Below are 17,472 nucleotides of genomic sequence, written 5' to 3' on the forward strand. Positions count from 1 at the left end.
ATAGGATTCTCAGGCTGTTGTTTGCTCTTTTGGTTGCAGGAGTCTGGAGTCAAGAGGGAAAGAAAAATAATTCATCAGTTCTTATTACTGTAAGTCTAGGAGAAATGGCTTCAGGCAAGGCTGCATCCAGGGTCTTAAATGGACCTGGTCCCTCTCTTCCTCATGGTTCCACTTTCCTCTGGTTGACCTCATTGCTGGACCAGTCCCCCTCCAGGGAAACTTCCAGCAGCTGCAGGCTTATATCATTCTTACAGCTAGAGGGGTATGAAGACTGGAGGGGGAAATAGGTATGGGGGGAGGGTGACTTGTGACAAGAAGTCATGGAAAATGAAATTGAAAGAGTAGGTTGAAATGTAGGACTGGAATGCAGACAGAAAATACTAGCCTTTACTCTGTGGTCCAAAGTTTTCTAATATGTTCCACAAGATTTTAATAGGGGTTAGATGAGCTAAAGGTTTCAGGATCAACAGACTGGGTGAAGCCCAATTAAACAGGTTTCTTTCCTACAGAGCCTCTTCATGTTCACACTTCCAGCCGTGAATCTCCAAGAGGAGAGCTGTGAGGTATAGCATTCCCTAAGGTGCAGTTCCCAATTCTACACTTTGGGAAGGGCCATGAGTCATAGGGAGCCACTGAAGTCAGTGGAGCAAGAGAATAAGACAGCAAAAGCGTTCTAGGAAGAATACAATGGAAGCCCCGTAGGAGACAACTATAATCCTCCCTGTGAAGGGGGACAACAGCCAGAACAGGGGCCAGTGGCAGAAACAGGAATAAAGGTACATGGTGAGAGATGGGATTTAGGAAAATAGGTGAACTGGCTCAGAAAACGCTGCTGTTTTGGTGATGGTAACTGTGAAATTTAGTTTTTATTTTATCTTTTCCACTGAAAGTACAAGACAAAATATGGGCTCTGAAATCTAGCCAACTCTTTTTTTTTTAAGCTTATTTATTTATTTTGAGAGAAGCAGAGATACCATGGGTAGGGGAGGGGCAGAGAGAAAGAGGGAGACAGAGAGAATACAAAGCAGGCTCTGCACTGTCAGCACAGAGCCTGATGTGGGGCTCAAACTCACGAAACTGAGATCATGGCCTGAGCCGAAACCAAGAGTCGGCCGCTTAACAGACTGAGCCACCCAGGTGCCCCTAGCAAACTCTTTTCAGTAACTTGGCCTGTTTTGCTATTGGGGTAAGTTACTGCACCCTTCTGAATCTCAATTTCCTTGCTTATTAAATGATGCTAATTAGCCCTTTTTCTCAGGCTCCTAGTAAACGTTCCAAGACAAACGTAGAGAGTGTCCAGCTACGAGATAGACTTCCCTTTCCAGCCATAATGAAGGACCCAGTGCAAGACCAGCCCTCCCACCAAAAACAACACTTCAAAAGCAGAGGCAGTTGTCTTCAGAGAGCAGGCAGTGGACAATAGACACTGTGATTCTGAGGGAGTGGGGTTCACAAGGTGAGCCCCTCATCACCTGGGCTCTCATCCTAGGACAATTTCCCAGGCATGGCACAGGGCAGTGGAGCTTAAACAGAATGCAACAGTCCCTCTGAGCTCAAGAGGCAGGGATTCGAGTTTGGGCAACTGAGACAATAAAAAAAGAAGGAATCATAGGACTGGAGAGGAAGGAGCTGCATAGCTGCAGGGTCCCAGAAGTCTATGTGGGGGTCCCCCACACCCCACAAGTCCTTGCCCAAAGGCTGGGCTATGCGTGCACAGCATGAAACCATCCAAGGTTTAGCAGAGACCAGCTGTTACGGGAGTGGAGAGCAAACAGATCCTGCTGGTCAAGCAGTGCTGGCAGACATTGGGGAGACCTTCACTGCAGGCTTTGAGCTGAGACACCGGAAAGGCTGTGCCCTCGCAGTGAGGACCATGCTCTAGTGTAAGGACCCCTCTAGACCTGCCCTAACAAAACCTAAAGCCAAATCCTTCAATATCCTCAGAGGCCAGAGTTTAAAGGTGAGTCCTGCCAAGTTAGGGAGGCTTGGGAAACAGCTCGAGCTTTGCATGAATCTCCCTTAATCAAGTATAAAATGAAGGGCATGGGATTTCAAAAGGATCAGCTAGTGATTGTGTTGTCTGCTTAAACAAAACTTAACACTTCAAAAGGAAACAGAATCAAGAGTCTCTATAACACATCACACACACACAATATCCAGTATACCATCAAAATTTTCTAGACATGCAAAGAAACAGGAAAACATGATCTCTAGTCAAGGAAAAAACAGCCAGTAGAAATGAACCCCAAGGTGGTCTAGAGGTCAGATTTAGCAGATAAAGACCTTAAAGCTCTTACTTACTCTAGGCTTTGGCACAGAGTAGATGCCCAGTTAATGCCAGCTGCTCATCTCCATTTGAGCAAAGTAATCATTTGTCCACAGAAGGCTTTGAAACCCAAGGATTAATGAAGAGAAATGCACCCTGTCCTCACATACAGAGTTCCTGCTGTCTTCACCATACAGGGTTCAGACACCGGTGGGGGGGGGGGGGGCTGCCTTGTGCCATAATCAGACACAAATCATGACCCTGCCACTAGCTCACAAGGTGAGCTCCTCAACTCCCTGTGCCTCAGTTTCTCCATTTGCATAATGGGGAGGGCAGGCAGGTCATCTCAAAGGGCTCTTTCTCTCCATGATTCTGAGTTTGTCTGGCCAAGGAGCTGTTTTCAGCCAGGATACACTCTGGGCTGGGGCCTGGAAAAACCAGTTGGAGAAGGAATCGGATCCACAGCTAATACCATAGAGGAAACACAGGCTGAGATGTCTCTCTCCCAGATATAATAGTGTGAGGCTATGGGCAAAGCCTGAGCTCATTTTCCAAAGGAAACTTTCTTGAGAAATGTCTCCTAGCAACCAGCTCCACCAACATACAACCTTCAAGGACCTCTGCAGAAACACAAAGGCTTTTTGTGGCTCCCTTCTTCAAAAGCCAGGTTGGAAGTGCTTATCGGCAGAGACGCTAATATGAGGCACGGAGAGCCAGTGGAGGGGGCCCATGGTGGGGCAGTGAAATTACCAGCAGTCTGGCTTCAGGGCTCAGAGCAAGAGCTTTGGGCCAGAGTTCAAAACCAGGCTCCACCTCTTACCAACTGAATAACCTTGGGCAAGTCATTCAACCTCTCTGAGTCTGTTTCCCCATCTGTAAAATGGGGATAATAATATGTAGGTCAGTGCTCTACCCAGGTGCCCTGTAGTAGTCCAGCACACCCAGCCACCAGGTACGGTGAGCGTTGGCAGCTAACAGCTGCACTCTTAGAACGATTGGCTGATGGAAGGTGCCTCTCCCAGAGGTATTTGGGAGCTTGAGCCCATCTGCCTGGTTATCCCTTCCCATTGTCCTACAACCAATGACCAACTAATGTAGAGGGATAAAAGGCCAGTCCTCTTGCCTCAAAGCAGGACAACGTAGTACCACGTATAGTCCAGACCTCCTCGTGGGGTCAGACTGAGACTAGACTTCAGCTGAACCCCCATCTTTGCCGAACTTACCCTGCCCCATCCTCTTCCCTCCCTTACTCCTTCACAGAGACCTCCTAGGAGAGCCCTCCCTCAATAAATCACTTGCACAAAGTCCCCATTTCAGGCTCTCCTAGGAAATCCAAAGACATGAGAGTATCTACATCTCTAATGAAAGAATACATGTGAAGTACCAGCCAATGTCTGGCATGCAGTGTGTGCCCAATAAATGGACATCATGATCCTCCTCTTCCTCATTATTATTATTGTAATTAAAGACAGTCCTGGGATCAGAGAAGGATTCTAAAGTGGAAGAGTTGTGGACTGTCTTGGTATGAGAGGATAGTTGCACTTAGACTGGCTAACACAGTTGAGACAAATTTATCATCTTACTTTGCTGATTAATTAATATTAATAAATTAATATTAACATATAATTTTTCCTAGTATAAAAACAATACAAGCTCATTGCCAAAAAATGAATAAACCCCTCAGGAAATGCAGAGAATGACAAAAATGAGTGAATGAATGAATGAATGAATGAATGAATGAATAAAATTTCCCACCCCTTTAGTATAATCACTGGGGACATTTTCATTCATATCCTTCTAAACATTTCCTACATAAATTCACATAATGTACATATGTAGACACATTTACACACATATCTATACATGTAAACATATATATAATTGGTATGTGTAACATATGTGTATATCTAATATGCTATCTCCATAGCATAATATTGCATATGTAATAATATACATATAACCAATTTTGTTACCAGGAAAAATGGAATTACAAATACTATTTTGTAACCTGTTTTTTTTCCACTTGATTTTCATATAGAGGTAGTGGATATCTTCCATGTTAGTAAACACAAGTCTACAGCATCAGTTCTGGCCAAAGATTGTTTTACTTTTTATGGAGATAACACTGTTTAATCAATCCCCTATCTCTAGACAGTCACTCTATTGCCAATCTTTTTACTATTATGAATAAATAATGCTGGTTAAAGTAAATCCTTGAGCACATATCCTTGTGCATATGTTCAGTTACTTCCTGAAAACAAATTCCTAGAAATGGAAAAGTATAGATATTGGGATGTGCACATTTCCCTGCAGGAAGACTGTACTACCAACACTCCCTCCAGGAGTGCAGCAGTGTCTGTTTCCCCACACTAGGTATCCCAATAGTCTCCAATACTAGGTATCATTTTTTTTTTTTAATTTTTGCCAATCTGATAGGTGAAAAATACTGCATTGTTGCCCCAAGTGTGCATTTCTTTGGTTTCTGGGGAGGCCAAGTATCTTTTCTTACACTTGTGGGCTGTTTGGATTTCACCTGCTGAGAATCACCATTGTCCAATCTTTGGCAAGGCCCTTCAGGTGTCTCCTCTCCTCCCCCTGCCCCACCAGATCCACAGGCTCAGTGGCTCCCCTAGAGTGTCAGTTCAGAAGCAGCAAAGCCCTGCTTCCTATAGGATTGGTCTCACAGGAAGGCAGAGTTTTTGCCCTCAGGCTCCAGCAGCCAGCCAGAGGATGGGGGTGGGATTAGTGGGGATCCAGTTCCCTGACTTCCGGGTGCCCCTGGCCAATTCCCCTCTCCTGCCCTGTCCATGACCCTACACCACAGGGACCATACAAACTAGATCTACTTAAAGAAAACATTTCTCCAAAATTCAAAACCCACCCAGCAAATACATTCCAGGGGTGATTATTAGCATGGCTTAAGGAATCTTTTCAGAAGAAACTACTAGAACATTCCTTTTAAAGACCAGTGCTCCTGAGAGGTTTAAAAAGAGATTTTACATATGCCAAGATCTATCATAGTTGAAAATATCCCAACCATTGACCCAGGGATACCACTGGTAAGAATTTTCCCTCTGGTGGGTGCACTTACCCATATACAGAAAGACATGTGTAAAGTACTTATTGAAATATTGCTCACAATAGCAAAATAAATGCTAACAGACTAAATGTCCATCAGTAAGGACCTGCAAAATAAGTTACGAACGACATTTACCGGGAAACATTGTGCAGACAGTGAAATAATGCTGTGAATCTGAATTACACGTGTGGAAAAACGCCCTTGAGATATCATAAAGTGATAAAAAAGCAAGTAATGGAATAGTGCATTTCATGTGATCCCTTTTGTACTTTTCAAAAGGATAGATCAGAATTATTCTAGATGTTTATGAAAGTGGAAATAATTCCTGGATGGGCACATAAGAAACTACTTACAGTGGTTTCATCTGGGAGGGGGATTTGGGGTTAAAGTATTTGGGGATTTTTAGGTCCCACTTTATACCCATCTGCATTATTTAAATTATTAGCATGAATATGCTTTACCATTATTTTTTTATTTTTTTATCATTTATCTATTATTGAGAGACAGAGAGAAAGAACATGAGCAGGGAAGGGGCAGAGAGAGGGGGAGACACAGAATCTGAAACAGGCTCCAGGTTCTGAGCTGTCAGCACAGAGCCCAACGCGGGGCTGGAACTCAAAAACCATGAGATTATGACCTGAGCCAAAGTCAGACGCTTAACCGACTGAGCCACCCAGGCGCCCCATGCTTTACCATTATATAATGAAAAACCTTACAAGTGAGCCTGTGATCAATAATTATGATAATAGCATAACTGTTAAATAGCTTATTGAATGTCACATATGTGCCAGGCACTAAGTATTCTCTCATTTAATCTTAAAACTAGCCCTATTCTGATACCCATCTAATACATGAGGAAACAGAGTCTTAGGTTGAGAGGTTTGTTATGGCCACTTCTGGTTTTTCTTCTATAATGTATTTATTTTTTTATAACTTACATCCAAGTTAGTTAGCACATGGTGCAACAATGATTTCAGGAGTAGATTCTTTAAGCCCCTTACCGATTTAGCCCATCCCCCTTCCCACAACCTCTCTAGCAATCCTCTGTTTGTTCTCTATATTTAAGAGTCCCTTATGTTTTGTCCCCCTTCCTGTTTTTATATTATTTTTGCTTCCCTTATGTTCATCTGTTTTGTATCTTAAAGTCCTCATATGAGTGAAGTCATATGATATTTGTCTTTCTCTGACTAATTTCACTTAGCGTAATACCCTCCAGTTCCATCCATGTAGTTGCAAATGGCAAGATTTCATTGTTTTCCATTGTGTTACAGCCACTTCTGATTACAAAGCTTTGGCTCTTGCTGCAGAGCATGATTCTGGTGCCTGAAAAGAGAAGTAGCTGTGTGTGGGCTTTGTGAGGACCACTAGGAGGGGGTCCCTCCCGGTGGGCTGGCTGGCTTCCCACAAGGGCAGCTGCTTGGTCATCTGCACTTACACCCTACAGGTTTTCTCCTTCTCCTGACCTGACTCTAAAGTTGCACTGTCCAACACAGGCTACTTAAATTAATGACATTTAAATAAGACTAAAATTTCGGTTCCACAGAAGCATGAACCACATTTCGAGTGCTAAATAGCCAGTTGTGGCTCATGGATACCATATCATCAGCACAGATATCAAACATTTCCATCATTTCAGAACACTCTATTGGATAGAACTGCCTTATCACAGCATTAGAGCCAGGCAGACCTGGGCTCACCCTGCTCCTCCACTTACTAACAGGATGAACTGAGCAAGTTATTTAACCTTTCTGAGCCTCTGTGTTCTCATCTGTAAAATGGGATGACAATATAGATACCTCACTGGGCTGTTGCAGGGATTACTTGTGATCATGCCTGTTGTATGGTTAGCCCAATGCCTGTCACCTAGGCAGTTTAAAGGGTAACAAGGAGGGTAGGACTCTGCAGTCAGACAATTTCATGACCTTGGACATGTCACCTCACTGCTCTGAGCCCCAGCCTCCTGGGGTATATGGCATCTATCCTGAAAGTCTGCTGTGAGCATTAAAACATATGGTTGGTGCTCAGGGAGGGTCAAGTATCTTTTCCCCTTTCTTAAAGGGGTTTTCTTCTGTCAGAAAAACCATTCTCTAAGACCCAGAACTAAAATATTCCAGAAGGGATCCAGAAGGCCCATGGACCAACAAAAGAAGGTACAACCTCCAAAAAAATGATTGTGGGATGCTGTTTGTCACCTATCAGACTGAGAGAGGGAGGAAACAGTTTGAGCATTTTATTGAAGAATAACATACATACAGAAAAGTGAATCCATCATAGGTGTACCACTCAATGAATTTTGAGAAATTTAAAATATCTGTGTAGCTGCTACTGAGATCGAGAAACAGAACATCAATAGCACCCCAAAAGCCCCCTCGTGCCCCTTCTCAACCACTATCGCCTCCCACAACAGTAACCACTAATATCATAGACTCATTTTCAGTAGACAAACTTAAAGATTCATAACACCCAGACTTAGTGAGGGTGTAGACAACCCAGTAATCTGAGACACTGACGGTGGGCGTGTGAAATGGTACAGCCATTCTGGAGGGTGATTTGGTAGCACCTGCTAAAATTTAGCATTGGCCTGGCATTTACACTTCAGTGTCTGCCCTAGAGAAACGCCCACATCCCTGCATGGAGCAGTAAACACATGGATGTTTGGAGCAGAATTGTTTGTAATGGTGATAAATTAGAAACAACTTACATGTCCAACTAAAGGGATTTGTTGGGGAAAAACAAGCAAACAAACAAACTGTAGGCATCACCCTGTATTATACACCGCAGTGGATCAAAATAGTCGAGAGGATCTATGTGTATTGACATAGAACTATCTAGAAGACATATGATAGAGTTTAAAAAGCAATCTGCAGGAAAATGACCAAAACAGACACACACAGCATCAAAAAAACAAAAAAACAAACCAGTAATAACTCTGGGGAAGGGGTGAGATGGGGCTTGAGGAGGGGCAGTAAGGAGAAATGCTACTTTTAAACTTGTGTGCAATTAGGTTATTCCAAATGTTTAAATACATTAAGAGCTTTCAAGGATAATTAAGCAGCCCAGCCACCAAGTTCAGGCCAGGAGAGGAAGGCTTTTCTGGCGGCTGGGTAGGGGGTGCTCCTGGCCCAATGCCTTAGCTTGGGTTCCGGGAGCGGCAGAGTTCCAGGCCTCCGAGGCCTGAGGGGTTGAAATGAATGGAGCAGTGAGAAGACCCTGGAGACCGGAACCACGGAGGCTTCCTCCTTTGATGGAAGACAGTGCCCTGGTTACCGCACTCAGCTGAGAACCCAACACCAGTGTGATGTAAGTGGACCCCTGGAAAGAAGCGAGTCCCAGGGTTTGGCCCTCTCCAAGCAATGCCCAGCACTTTAAAGGAAGGATTGCCAGGTTTGATTCTCTTGGTCCCTGGGGATGAAGGACAAGGAGGAGGCCAGTGTTGCCTCACACAGCACAGTGACTTTGTGAGAGTGAGGCACTAAGGCAGAGGCTCAGAGAGGGTCCTGTGACAACCAGTGGCCATGAGCTCAGGAGTGGGGAATGGGAGTCGGGGGTAGAAGCCAAAGGTCTATGTTAAGAACATTCCACCTTTGGGGCGCCTGGCTGGCTCAGTCGGTTAAGCTTCCAACTTCAGCTCAGGTCATAATCTCACGGTTTGTGAGTTCGAGCCCTGCGTCAGGCTCTGTGCTGACAGCTCAGAGCCTGGAACCTGCTTCAGATTCTGTCTCCCTCTCTCTCTGTCCCTTCCCTGCTCATTCATTCTCTCTCTCTCTCTCTCTCTCTCTCTCAAAAATACACATTAAAAAAAATTCCACCTTTAAGAGTTAGCATGGCAGGGGTGCCTGGGTGGCTCAGTCGGTTAAGCATCCAACTCTTGATTTTGGCTCAGGTCATGATCTCAGGGTTCGTGAGTTTGAGCCCACACCAGGCTCTGCACTGACAGTGTGGAGCCTGCTTGGGATTCTCTCTTTCTCCCTCTCTCTCTCTGCCCCTCCCCTGCTTGCACTCTCTCTCTCTCACAATAAATAACTAAACATTAAAAAACATATTTTTAAAAAAGCGTGGCAGGGAGGCAGGCCCAGCTGACTCCATGCAGAAGGGTTCCTTAACCTCTCTGAGCCTCAGTTTCCTCTTCTGTACAATGAGGTGCAGGCTCTTGCCATCACACACACGCAAGCACACACACATTCAGTTTGTGAATGTGGCAAAGACCACACACTCACACTGCCTCCAGGCTAACCGCAGAACTGCCACTTGCCAGCTTTGTATCCTAGCTGCTGAAGGCCCCAGCTTCCTTCCTCATCCATAAAACAAGAGCCCCACTCTTACCGAATCTCAGAGGACTATTATGAGGCTAAGTGAAGCCATATTGGTAAAGTCTTATCACAGCATTCAGCTCTAGGACATGCTCAATAAATATTTGCAACAATTATTAAACTGGTTTTTTTTAAATAAGCACCTATCTATGTGCCAGGATATGCTAGACACTGAAGACATATTCCTGAATAAGTCACATTCCTGTTTCTCAGGGTGTTTAGAGTTTAATGGTGTGGAGTGGGGGGATAAAAAAGGATGCCTACACACACACACACACACACACACACACCTGATACACTCCAGGTTACAAGGACAAATACTCTGAGGTCCTACCCTCATCTCTTCCAAAGTCAAAATTCAGGTCCATCTATGTTCATCTAAGATGCAGTTTTATTGATACCTCCTTCCGCTCCCCCATTGATCCCAAAGATTGTGCACAGAAGTGATCTCAAGGTGTTTAAAAAAAAAATCTATGTCGTGAAGATGTCAAAAGCACAACAGAGAAACTGATACAATCACGGTTGACAGCATCTACAAGAGGTAAACATTCACCCATCTTATGACCTGCCATTCCACTGCTGGGTATTTCCCCAACAGAAACAAGCACTGTGTTTACCCCAAAAGTCATAGAAAGTTGTTCAGAGCAGCTTTATTAGCATGCTGGTAAGTGAAAGAAGCCAGGTCCCAAAGACTAAATTTTATGATTCCATTCATATGAAGTTCTAGAATAAGAGAAATCTACGGTGATATTGGTCAGAATTAGTGCTTACTCTGGGAAAAATTGGGCATTGACTGAGAAGGGGAACAAGGGGGTCTTCTACAGTGCAGGGAATGTTTCATATCTCAATCTTGGAGTGGCTCTGAGGGTGAACACATATGTAACACTTTGTTGAGCCACACAATTGAAATTAGTGCATTTTATGTATGTGTGCTATACTTCAATTTATTTAAAAATGTTTGTTTATTTATTTTGAGACAGAAATCAGGAATGGGGCAGAGAGAGGGGAAGGGAGAGAGAATCCCAAGCAGTCTCTGTGCTGGCAAAGCCCAGTGCAGGGCTGGAACCCGCAAACTGTGAGATCACAACCTGAGCCAATACCAAGAGTCAGACGCTTAACCAATGGGGCCATCCAGGAGTCCCTACACTTCAATTTTTAACAAACAAAGCAAGGTCACTTAAGTGTTACCTGGTGCATGTATCCTATGGGGAACACTAAGCAGGATGTGTGATGGGTCCATAGTCTCCTTGGCACTTCTCAAATAGAGGAATCAGCCTTCAGGGAAAGTAGCAGAGCAAAGTGGAGAAGAGGAAACTTTGGAGGATAGGCTCATTGAACGTCCCCAGGGACCAACCCCAAAAAACTCTCTCAACAATTGAGACATGAAAAAGAAGCAGGTGGGGATAACGGAGAAGTCAGGAGAAATACAAAAGCAAACACACTGAGTTTGCCCAGCCACAGTTGGGTATGTTGTTCCATACACAATGGTATTTCCTCTGGCAATCATGTATGTTGATGTTCACTAACCAAAATTATAACTAAGCCAGCATCTTCCAGTCCCTAAATTGTGTGAGCAAATGAGAACTGGCTGTATTTATGAGCACAGTCCTTGGGAAAGACTCTTAGTTATCAGTAATGCATCAGCAAAAGATCCAAGCAGCTTTTTGATTCAGCTTTGCCTTTGCAAGGGGTTGCATGCAAGTGGAGTGTTTTCTTGCTCACTGAACTCTAGTCATTGAAGGGAGAGAGGAATCTGCCTGGATCACATCGCGTGTTACTGGACACGTGATAGCCTGATTTTCCAACAAGTCTTTCGTGCAAGGGAGGTTGGAGAGTGTGCAAGGGACAACTCTTTGAACTCCAGGTCTTAAACTTCTCCTGATAAAATCCTGGCTGTGTAAGTCTAAGGTTGCCCTTGGGCCCCAGCCCCACTTCCCAGGTCTGTAGGAAGATGTGGGAAGAAGCTCAGATCCCCTTCAAGCCCTCTGGAGCTTTCTTCCATGGATGAAGTTACTTGTTTTCTTAATCCCTTTGTTAAAAACCACAAAAGAAGCTTGGCCAAATCCCAGACACCCTCCCTTTTTTATGCCCTCCTGGGTGGCAGAGTTCAAAATGGGAGCACCCTGGGGAAATATCAGGACCCCAGCCCCTTCTGTGCACCCTGAATAATCCTTGAGCAGACAGCAGAGGACTTCCCTGGGTTCTGGTCCTGGCTTACTCTCTGGAATTGCCCACTTTCTCCTTACAGACCAGAGCTCCCTGTGTGGATGCACTCACTCATTCATTCATTCATTCATTCACTTCATTCATTCTTTCAACAAATCATTATCCCACATCCAAGCCAAGCCCAGCTCTGGAGTAGGCCCTGGGGAGACAGCTGTGAACCTGGTCTTCCCCCTTAAGTCTTGTATAGTCTGGTGGAGGAAGTGGGGCTCGAACAACCATAACTCAGTGGTGAGGAGTCATATAAGTGAAGTCTGGGGTACTGGAGCACATGATCTAAGGGGGCCTCCTTGGGGAAATGGCATTTCAGCTGAGATTTAATGGATAAGCAGGAGGAACTGGGCAGAGCTGGGGAATGTGCACAGGTGGAGGCAATGGCTTGTGCAGAAGCAGGAGGTGAGAAACATCAGGGCTTTCAGGAACCCAAGCAGAATTCTCAGTGGCTGGAGTGTGATGTGTGGAGGAAGGTGGCCCCCGTTCTCCACTGACTTTCCCTCATGTGACCACTCCTGAGTCCCTCCACTCCAGCCACCCTGGCAGCCTGCTCTTCCCTGAACCTTCTGGCACACTCCAGCCTCAGGACCCTAGCTCCAGCTGTTCCCTCCGTCTGCAACTCTCTTGCCCAAAATATCTGTCTGGCTAACTCCCCCACTTCCTTCAAGTTTGTGTTCACACCTCCCCTTCTCAATGAGACCCTCTGGGCAGCCACCTATTACCCCTACTCCCCCACTTACCACTAACCTTCTCCCCGCCTATTCTCATTTCTCTTTTCCACAGTATCCATCACCTTGGAACATACTATCTACTTTACTTATTCATTATGCTTATTGTCTAGCTCCCCCACTAGAATGCCAGTTTCACAAGGTCAGGACCTTTGTGTGTCAGGACCTGAACCACCACAAGCCCTTGAACCTTTGAAGGAACAGATTGTTGGGATTTGAAAGGGTGGCAGGGAGGGTCTGGGTTGAGAAGGCCTTATAGGCTAGAAGAAGGTGTGTCCCGAAATGCAAAGGGAAGGCAACAATGGGTTTTCAGTAGGGCAGGAGTGGAGTCTGAGTTACATTTAAAAACTTGCCCTGGAATCTGTGTGGCGAACAGCTTGAAAGAAGAGAAGCTACTCCAGGCATTCGGGTACAGGGCAGTGGTGCCTGGGGTAGGATTGGGGCATTGGAACTGGATGGATTGAAGAGATGTCAGCAGGTGGATTCATCATGCCTTGGCGATCTGAGGACTGTGCACTTGTGGGAAGACAGGGCAAAGTGGACCCCCCCAGGATCCTGCCTGAGCCACAGAGCCAGAGTGGAGTCACTTGACAAGAGGGGGGACAGGGGAGGAACATGTTGGAAGTTGGAGTGATCAACAGTTCTGTTTGGGCCATGGTGAGTAGGGCCTATTAGACTTTCAAGTGGATACGTCAAGCAGCGTGTTAGCCAAAGTTTAAGCTCAGAGTGAAAGTCTGGTTTGGAAATATGCATGTGGGGATCTTCAGCTTAGAGTTGTTCTTAAAGTCATGAGAGTTTAAGGGCACCTGGGTGGCTCAGTCGTTTGAGCATCTGACTTCGACTCAGGTCATGATCTCGCAGTTTGTGAGTTCCAGCCCCATGTCAGGCTCTGTGCTGACAGCTCAGAGCCTGTAGCCTGCTTCGAATTTTGTCTCCCTCTCTCTCTGCCCCTCTCCCACTCATGCTTTGTCTCTCTCTCTCTCTCTCTCTCTCTCTCTCTCTCTCTCTCTCAAAAATAAATAAACATTAAAAAAAAAGTCATGAGAGTTTAGAGAGAGAAGAGAAGATGTCTAAGAACTGACCTTGAGGACCAAACCCTGAAGTCTTAATTGGCCCTTGAAGGAAGAGGTGTTTGCCAGGAAGGTAGGGAGAAGGTAGTTCAGGTAGAGGCAACAGCATGGATAAGACTTCAACATAAAAGAATATGGATCTCAGTACTCTTCAGAACTGTCAAGGTCATCAAAAACAAAGAAAGTCTGAAAAGCTATTAGAGCCAAGAGGAGCCTAAGGAGACATGACAACGCAATATAACGTGGTGCCTTGGATAGGATCCTGGAACAGAAAAACGACATTAGGTAAAAACTAAGGAAATCTGAATAATGTATGGACTTCAGTTGATAATAATATATTGATATTAGCTCAATAATTGTAACACACCTGCCACCCTACATACATGTACATCGACATACATATAAAATGTTAACAGAATGACTGGATGCATGATGTAAGGAACTCTCTATACTATCTTCTCAGTTTTTTCCTAAATCTATAGCTGTTCTTCAAAAAATTAACTTTTTTAAAAGAGCATGTCTTATAAATGTCCCTCAACATGTGTGCATGTGCGTGTGTGGACACACACACATTCGCACACGCACACACACACTCCAAGGACTATAGTAATTTGTTTCTCTGGAGAGGACTTCAACCTTGATCAGTCCCTCCTGTGGGAACTCAGCAACCCTATGAATATCACTTCATTCCTCCCCTGCCAGGGAAGAGAGGGTCCTCATCTCTACCTACTTTCTTTCTGTTCACAGAAAGAATACTCTCCTCAGGCCATATTTCATCATGAAAATGAGAAGCAGAGACTAAATGGCCAAGGTAAGTCAGACCCACCTAGAATTCCTCAGGGATGCAACCTAAATTAATCCTTCTTTCTGCTCTTTAAAAGCACATTACTTCATCACAATTTTCCTGAATCCTCACCTTATTCAACAGCTGTCTTTGCTTCCCCTCCACAGCAAAGTTTTGTCATCCCCTGGGTTCCAATTCCAGCTCCATTACTAACTAGTTATGTGATTGTGGGCAAGTCACTTGAGACTTATTTTTCTTATCTCTAAAAGGAGCATAACCATACTTGATCAAAGAGTGGATTAAAGGAGATGAATAATAACTCATATATAATTTCATCCTCTAAAGAATGGATATGGAATAGTCAATAGTAAATATCTGTAATCGTGCCTGGCACTCATGGTGGTTGGTTGTGGATGAGGCATATGACCAATCTAACCAATCAGTGACGTCCCCAAAGATCAAAGTGCGTCACTTGGATCCTTGGGACCCCGGGTGGTGACAAAGGAGCAGAGAAGTACAGAAATCTCCAAGTCCCAACAGAAGCTGGGCTTGGGAAGTGGCAAAGAACCGGCCAGAGAGCACTTGGCTGGCAGCTGGTCTAGGGGGCACCAAGGCTAGAGAGGACACAGGGGCACAGGGAGACGGTACCATGTGATAGAGGCTCCGACAGCCAGCTCGAGATTCCCTGGCCCACACAGGCACAGCTTTGAACAGAGGCCATCTGGTACTCTGGACAGCTCCAGGGGTCTGTAGATTTCAGGGGCACTGGTTTTGTGGGTGGAGAACTGGATTGAGTCTTGGTTCCTCCAACTAGCTGTGTGAGCACGAGCAAGCCACCTCACCTTCCAGAGCCCCAATGTCTTCATCTCCAAACTGGAAATAATACCTACCCTTCAGTACTTTTATGAAGAGTAAATGAGATAACAGAGGGGCAGTAGAGCAGGGTGGCCCATGTCTGGGGTCAAAATACCTGAGTTTGTGTTCCAGCTCCACACTGTGTGATCCCAGATAAATTGCTTAACCTCTCTGAGCCTCAGTATCCTCATCTGTAAAATTGGAAGGCTAATAGACCCTAATTCACAGGGTTGTGAAGATAGAATGAAAGAGGACATGAAGCACACAATAAACAGTAGTTTTTATTTTAGAAGGAACTTAGCACAGCACCAGACAGAGTAGATAATTAAAATTGTCAGTTTCTTATATCTTCCAAATCTCCACTTTTGGACTCCTTTGGTTGGTCCTCCCATCTCTGGCTGTTAAAGGGATTGTACAAATTGGGGAAAATCAATCTTGTGGAGCCCTACCACAACCTTCCTCCTACAGTAAAGGCCCCTGCTTCTCAGTGCCACTCACCCTAGGATACTTTTTAAAAGTATATATATATATATATATATATATATATATATATATATATATATCAGTATATAGTGTTTGTTCTTTGCCAGCCACTGTTCTAAGATTATATGTAATACATATAATCATATACTGTAGATGTATAATCTCATATCTCACAACCTTGTGAGATAAGTACTGTGGCTATTCCCATTTTACAGGTGAGAAAACTGTGGCTCTGCGAGGGTAGGTAATTAAATGGTGGAGTCACACAGTTATAAGCTGGTGGCGCTAGGACGTGATCCCAGGGTGCCACTTCAGAAACGCACACCTGCTTGTAGTGTTCCAGGAGGCCAGCGGCCAGGGAAATGGAGAAGCGTGAGTGGGAGACAAAGGCTAGAAATCAGGATATAGGCTCTCCTTGGGCCCCAGACCCTGACCCGCTCCCTGCCCACTGCGTGCGCGGGATACCTGCCCTTGCCCCAGAGCTCTGTCCCTCCCTCGGCGGCGCCTCCTCGCCGGACGCTGCGGCCGCCGTGGTAACTCGATCCGCGTCTGGGTTTGGGCCTCGGTTCGCGTCACCGGCGCGGAGACACTCCGGCCCCCGGAGTAGTATCCGCCGCTGCGCTGCGGCTCGCAGTGCCGGCACTGCAGTCGGGCGCGCGGGCGCATGGCGCAGAGGCTGGGCGAGCGAGCACGGGGCCCCGCCGAGGCCACCGGGCTCTACCGGGCCGTGCTGCTCAGGTCGGGTAAGTGAGGGCAAGGCCACCCCACCTCGTGCACTCAGCGAGGACAGTCGGGCGCCCAGCCTGGCCATCCCACCGCCGGGCACCTCCGTCCTTCTTCACTTCTCTGCCTTCCTCCCTTGTTTCATTCGTTTAAATTACTTTTGTTTTCCTTTCATTCCTTCTTTCCCTCCCACATTCTTCCCTTTGGGGACCTACGCGTAGATTCATTCCTATGTGTGAGCACGCGTGCGCGCCCGCCCAAACACACTCACTCGCTTTCCCAACTGTTTAAGTCCCGCAACGTTCCACCCCCTGGCGGGTCTCTTAAGCGCGCGAAGGGTGTGGAGGCGTGGGAGAGTGGAAAATGGGTGAGACCCGGGTAGCCCGCCGCCCCGCATGAAGAGGCACAGAGGCATAGCCGCTGGTGACGTCCAGCGAGGTATCCCACTGGCGGGCGAAGGGCAGGAGAGAGCCAAGGGAGGGGAAGGTGAGAAAGCGGTTTTCTCTATATATGCGCGTAAAGAGAAAAACATGTGGAAGGAAACACACGGGTGGTTATTTTCAAGGATAAACGTTGGATGACAAGGCTTTGGGGTTTTTTTTCTCTTTCTCCTATTTGTCTTTTTGTTTACTTATTTGCAATAAGCACATACTACTTTCCTACCCAGAACGATAAGAGATTTTTGTTATTTAGGAAAATGAAACAAACGTGGTATACGGTCACTGTAAAAATAATTTGGAAAACCAGAGACGTAGAAAAAAGAAAAGCAATGCCGGCAGTGAGCGTTCGGAGCGTTTCCTTCCAGATTTGTGCTTGGAAAGAGGTTTAGGGAAGGTGAAAATCGGGCCCGAACGTGGTCCCTGCCAGCTGGGGGTACGGGAATAGAAAGTGTCAAGGGACTCGGGCTCACGGGACAGCCACGATCGGCCATGGGCAAGGAGCACGCCCCCACCCAGT

General features: G+C 45.8%; 1 protein-coding gene across 2 annotated transcripts in view; it reads left to right on the forward strand.

Moving 5' to 3' along the window:
* FAM107A (family with sequence similarity 107 member A) overlaps nt 1–17,472 on the forward strand; it is a 55,056-nt gene that overhangs the window by 16,219 nt on the left and 21,365 nt on the right. Inside the window, exon 2 of one of the 2 annotated variants that reach the window (XM_086697800.1) lies at nt 14,418–14,481. In XM_086697800.1, coding sequence (XP_086553926.1) covers nt 14,418–14,481 — 64 coding nt within the window. Of the gene's footprint in view, nt 1–14,417; nt 14,482–16,392; nt 16,536–17,472 lie in introns of those variants that run through there. The other variant, XM_025916494.2, reaches the window with a different exon arrangement.

The sequence above is a fragment of the Puma concolor genome, chromosome A2 (assembly GCF_028749965.1).
Source record: "Puma concolor isolate L17-30 chromosome A2, mPumCon1.1.hap2, whole genome shotgun sequence".
NCBI lineage: Eukaryota > Metazoa > Chordata > Mammalia > Carnivora > Felidae > Puma > Puma concolor.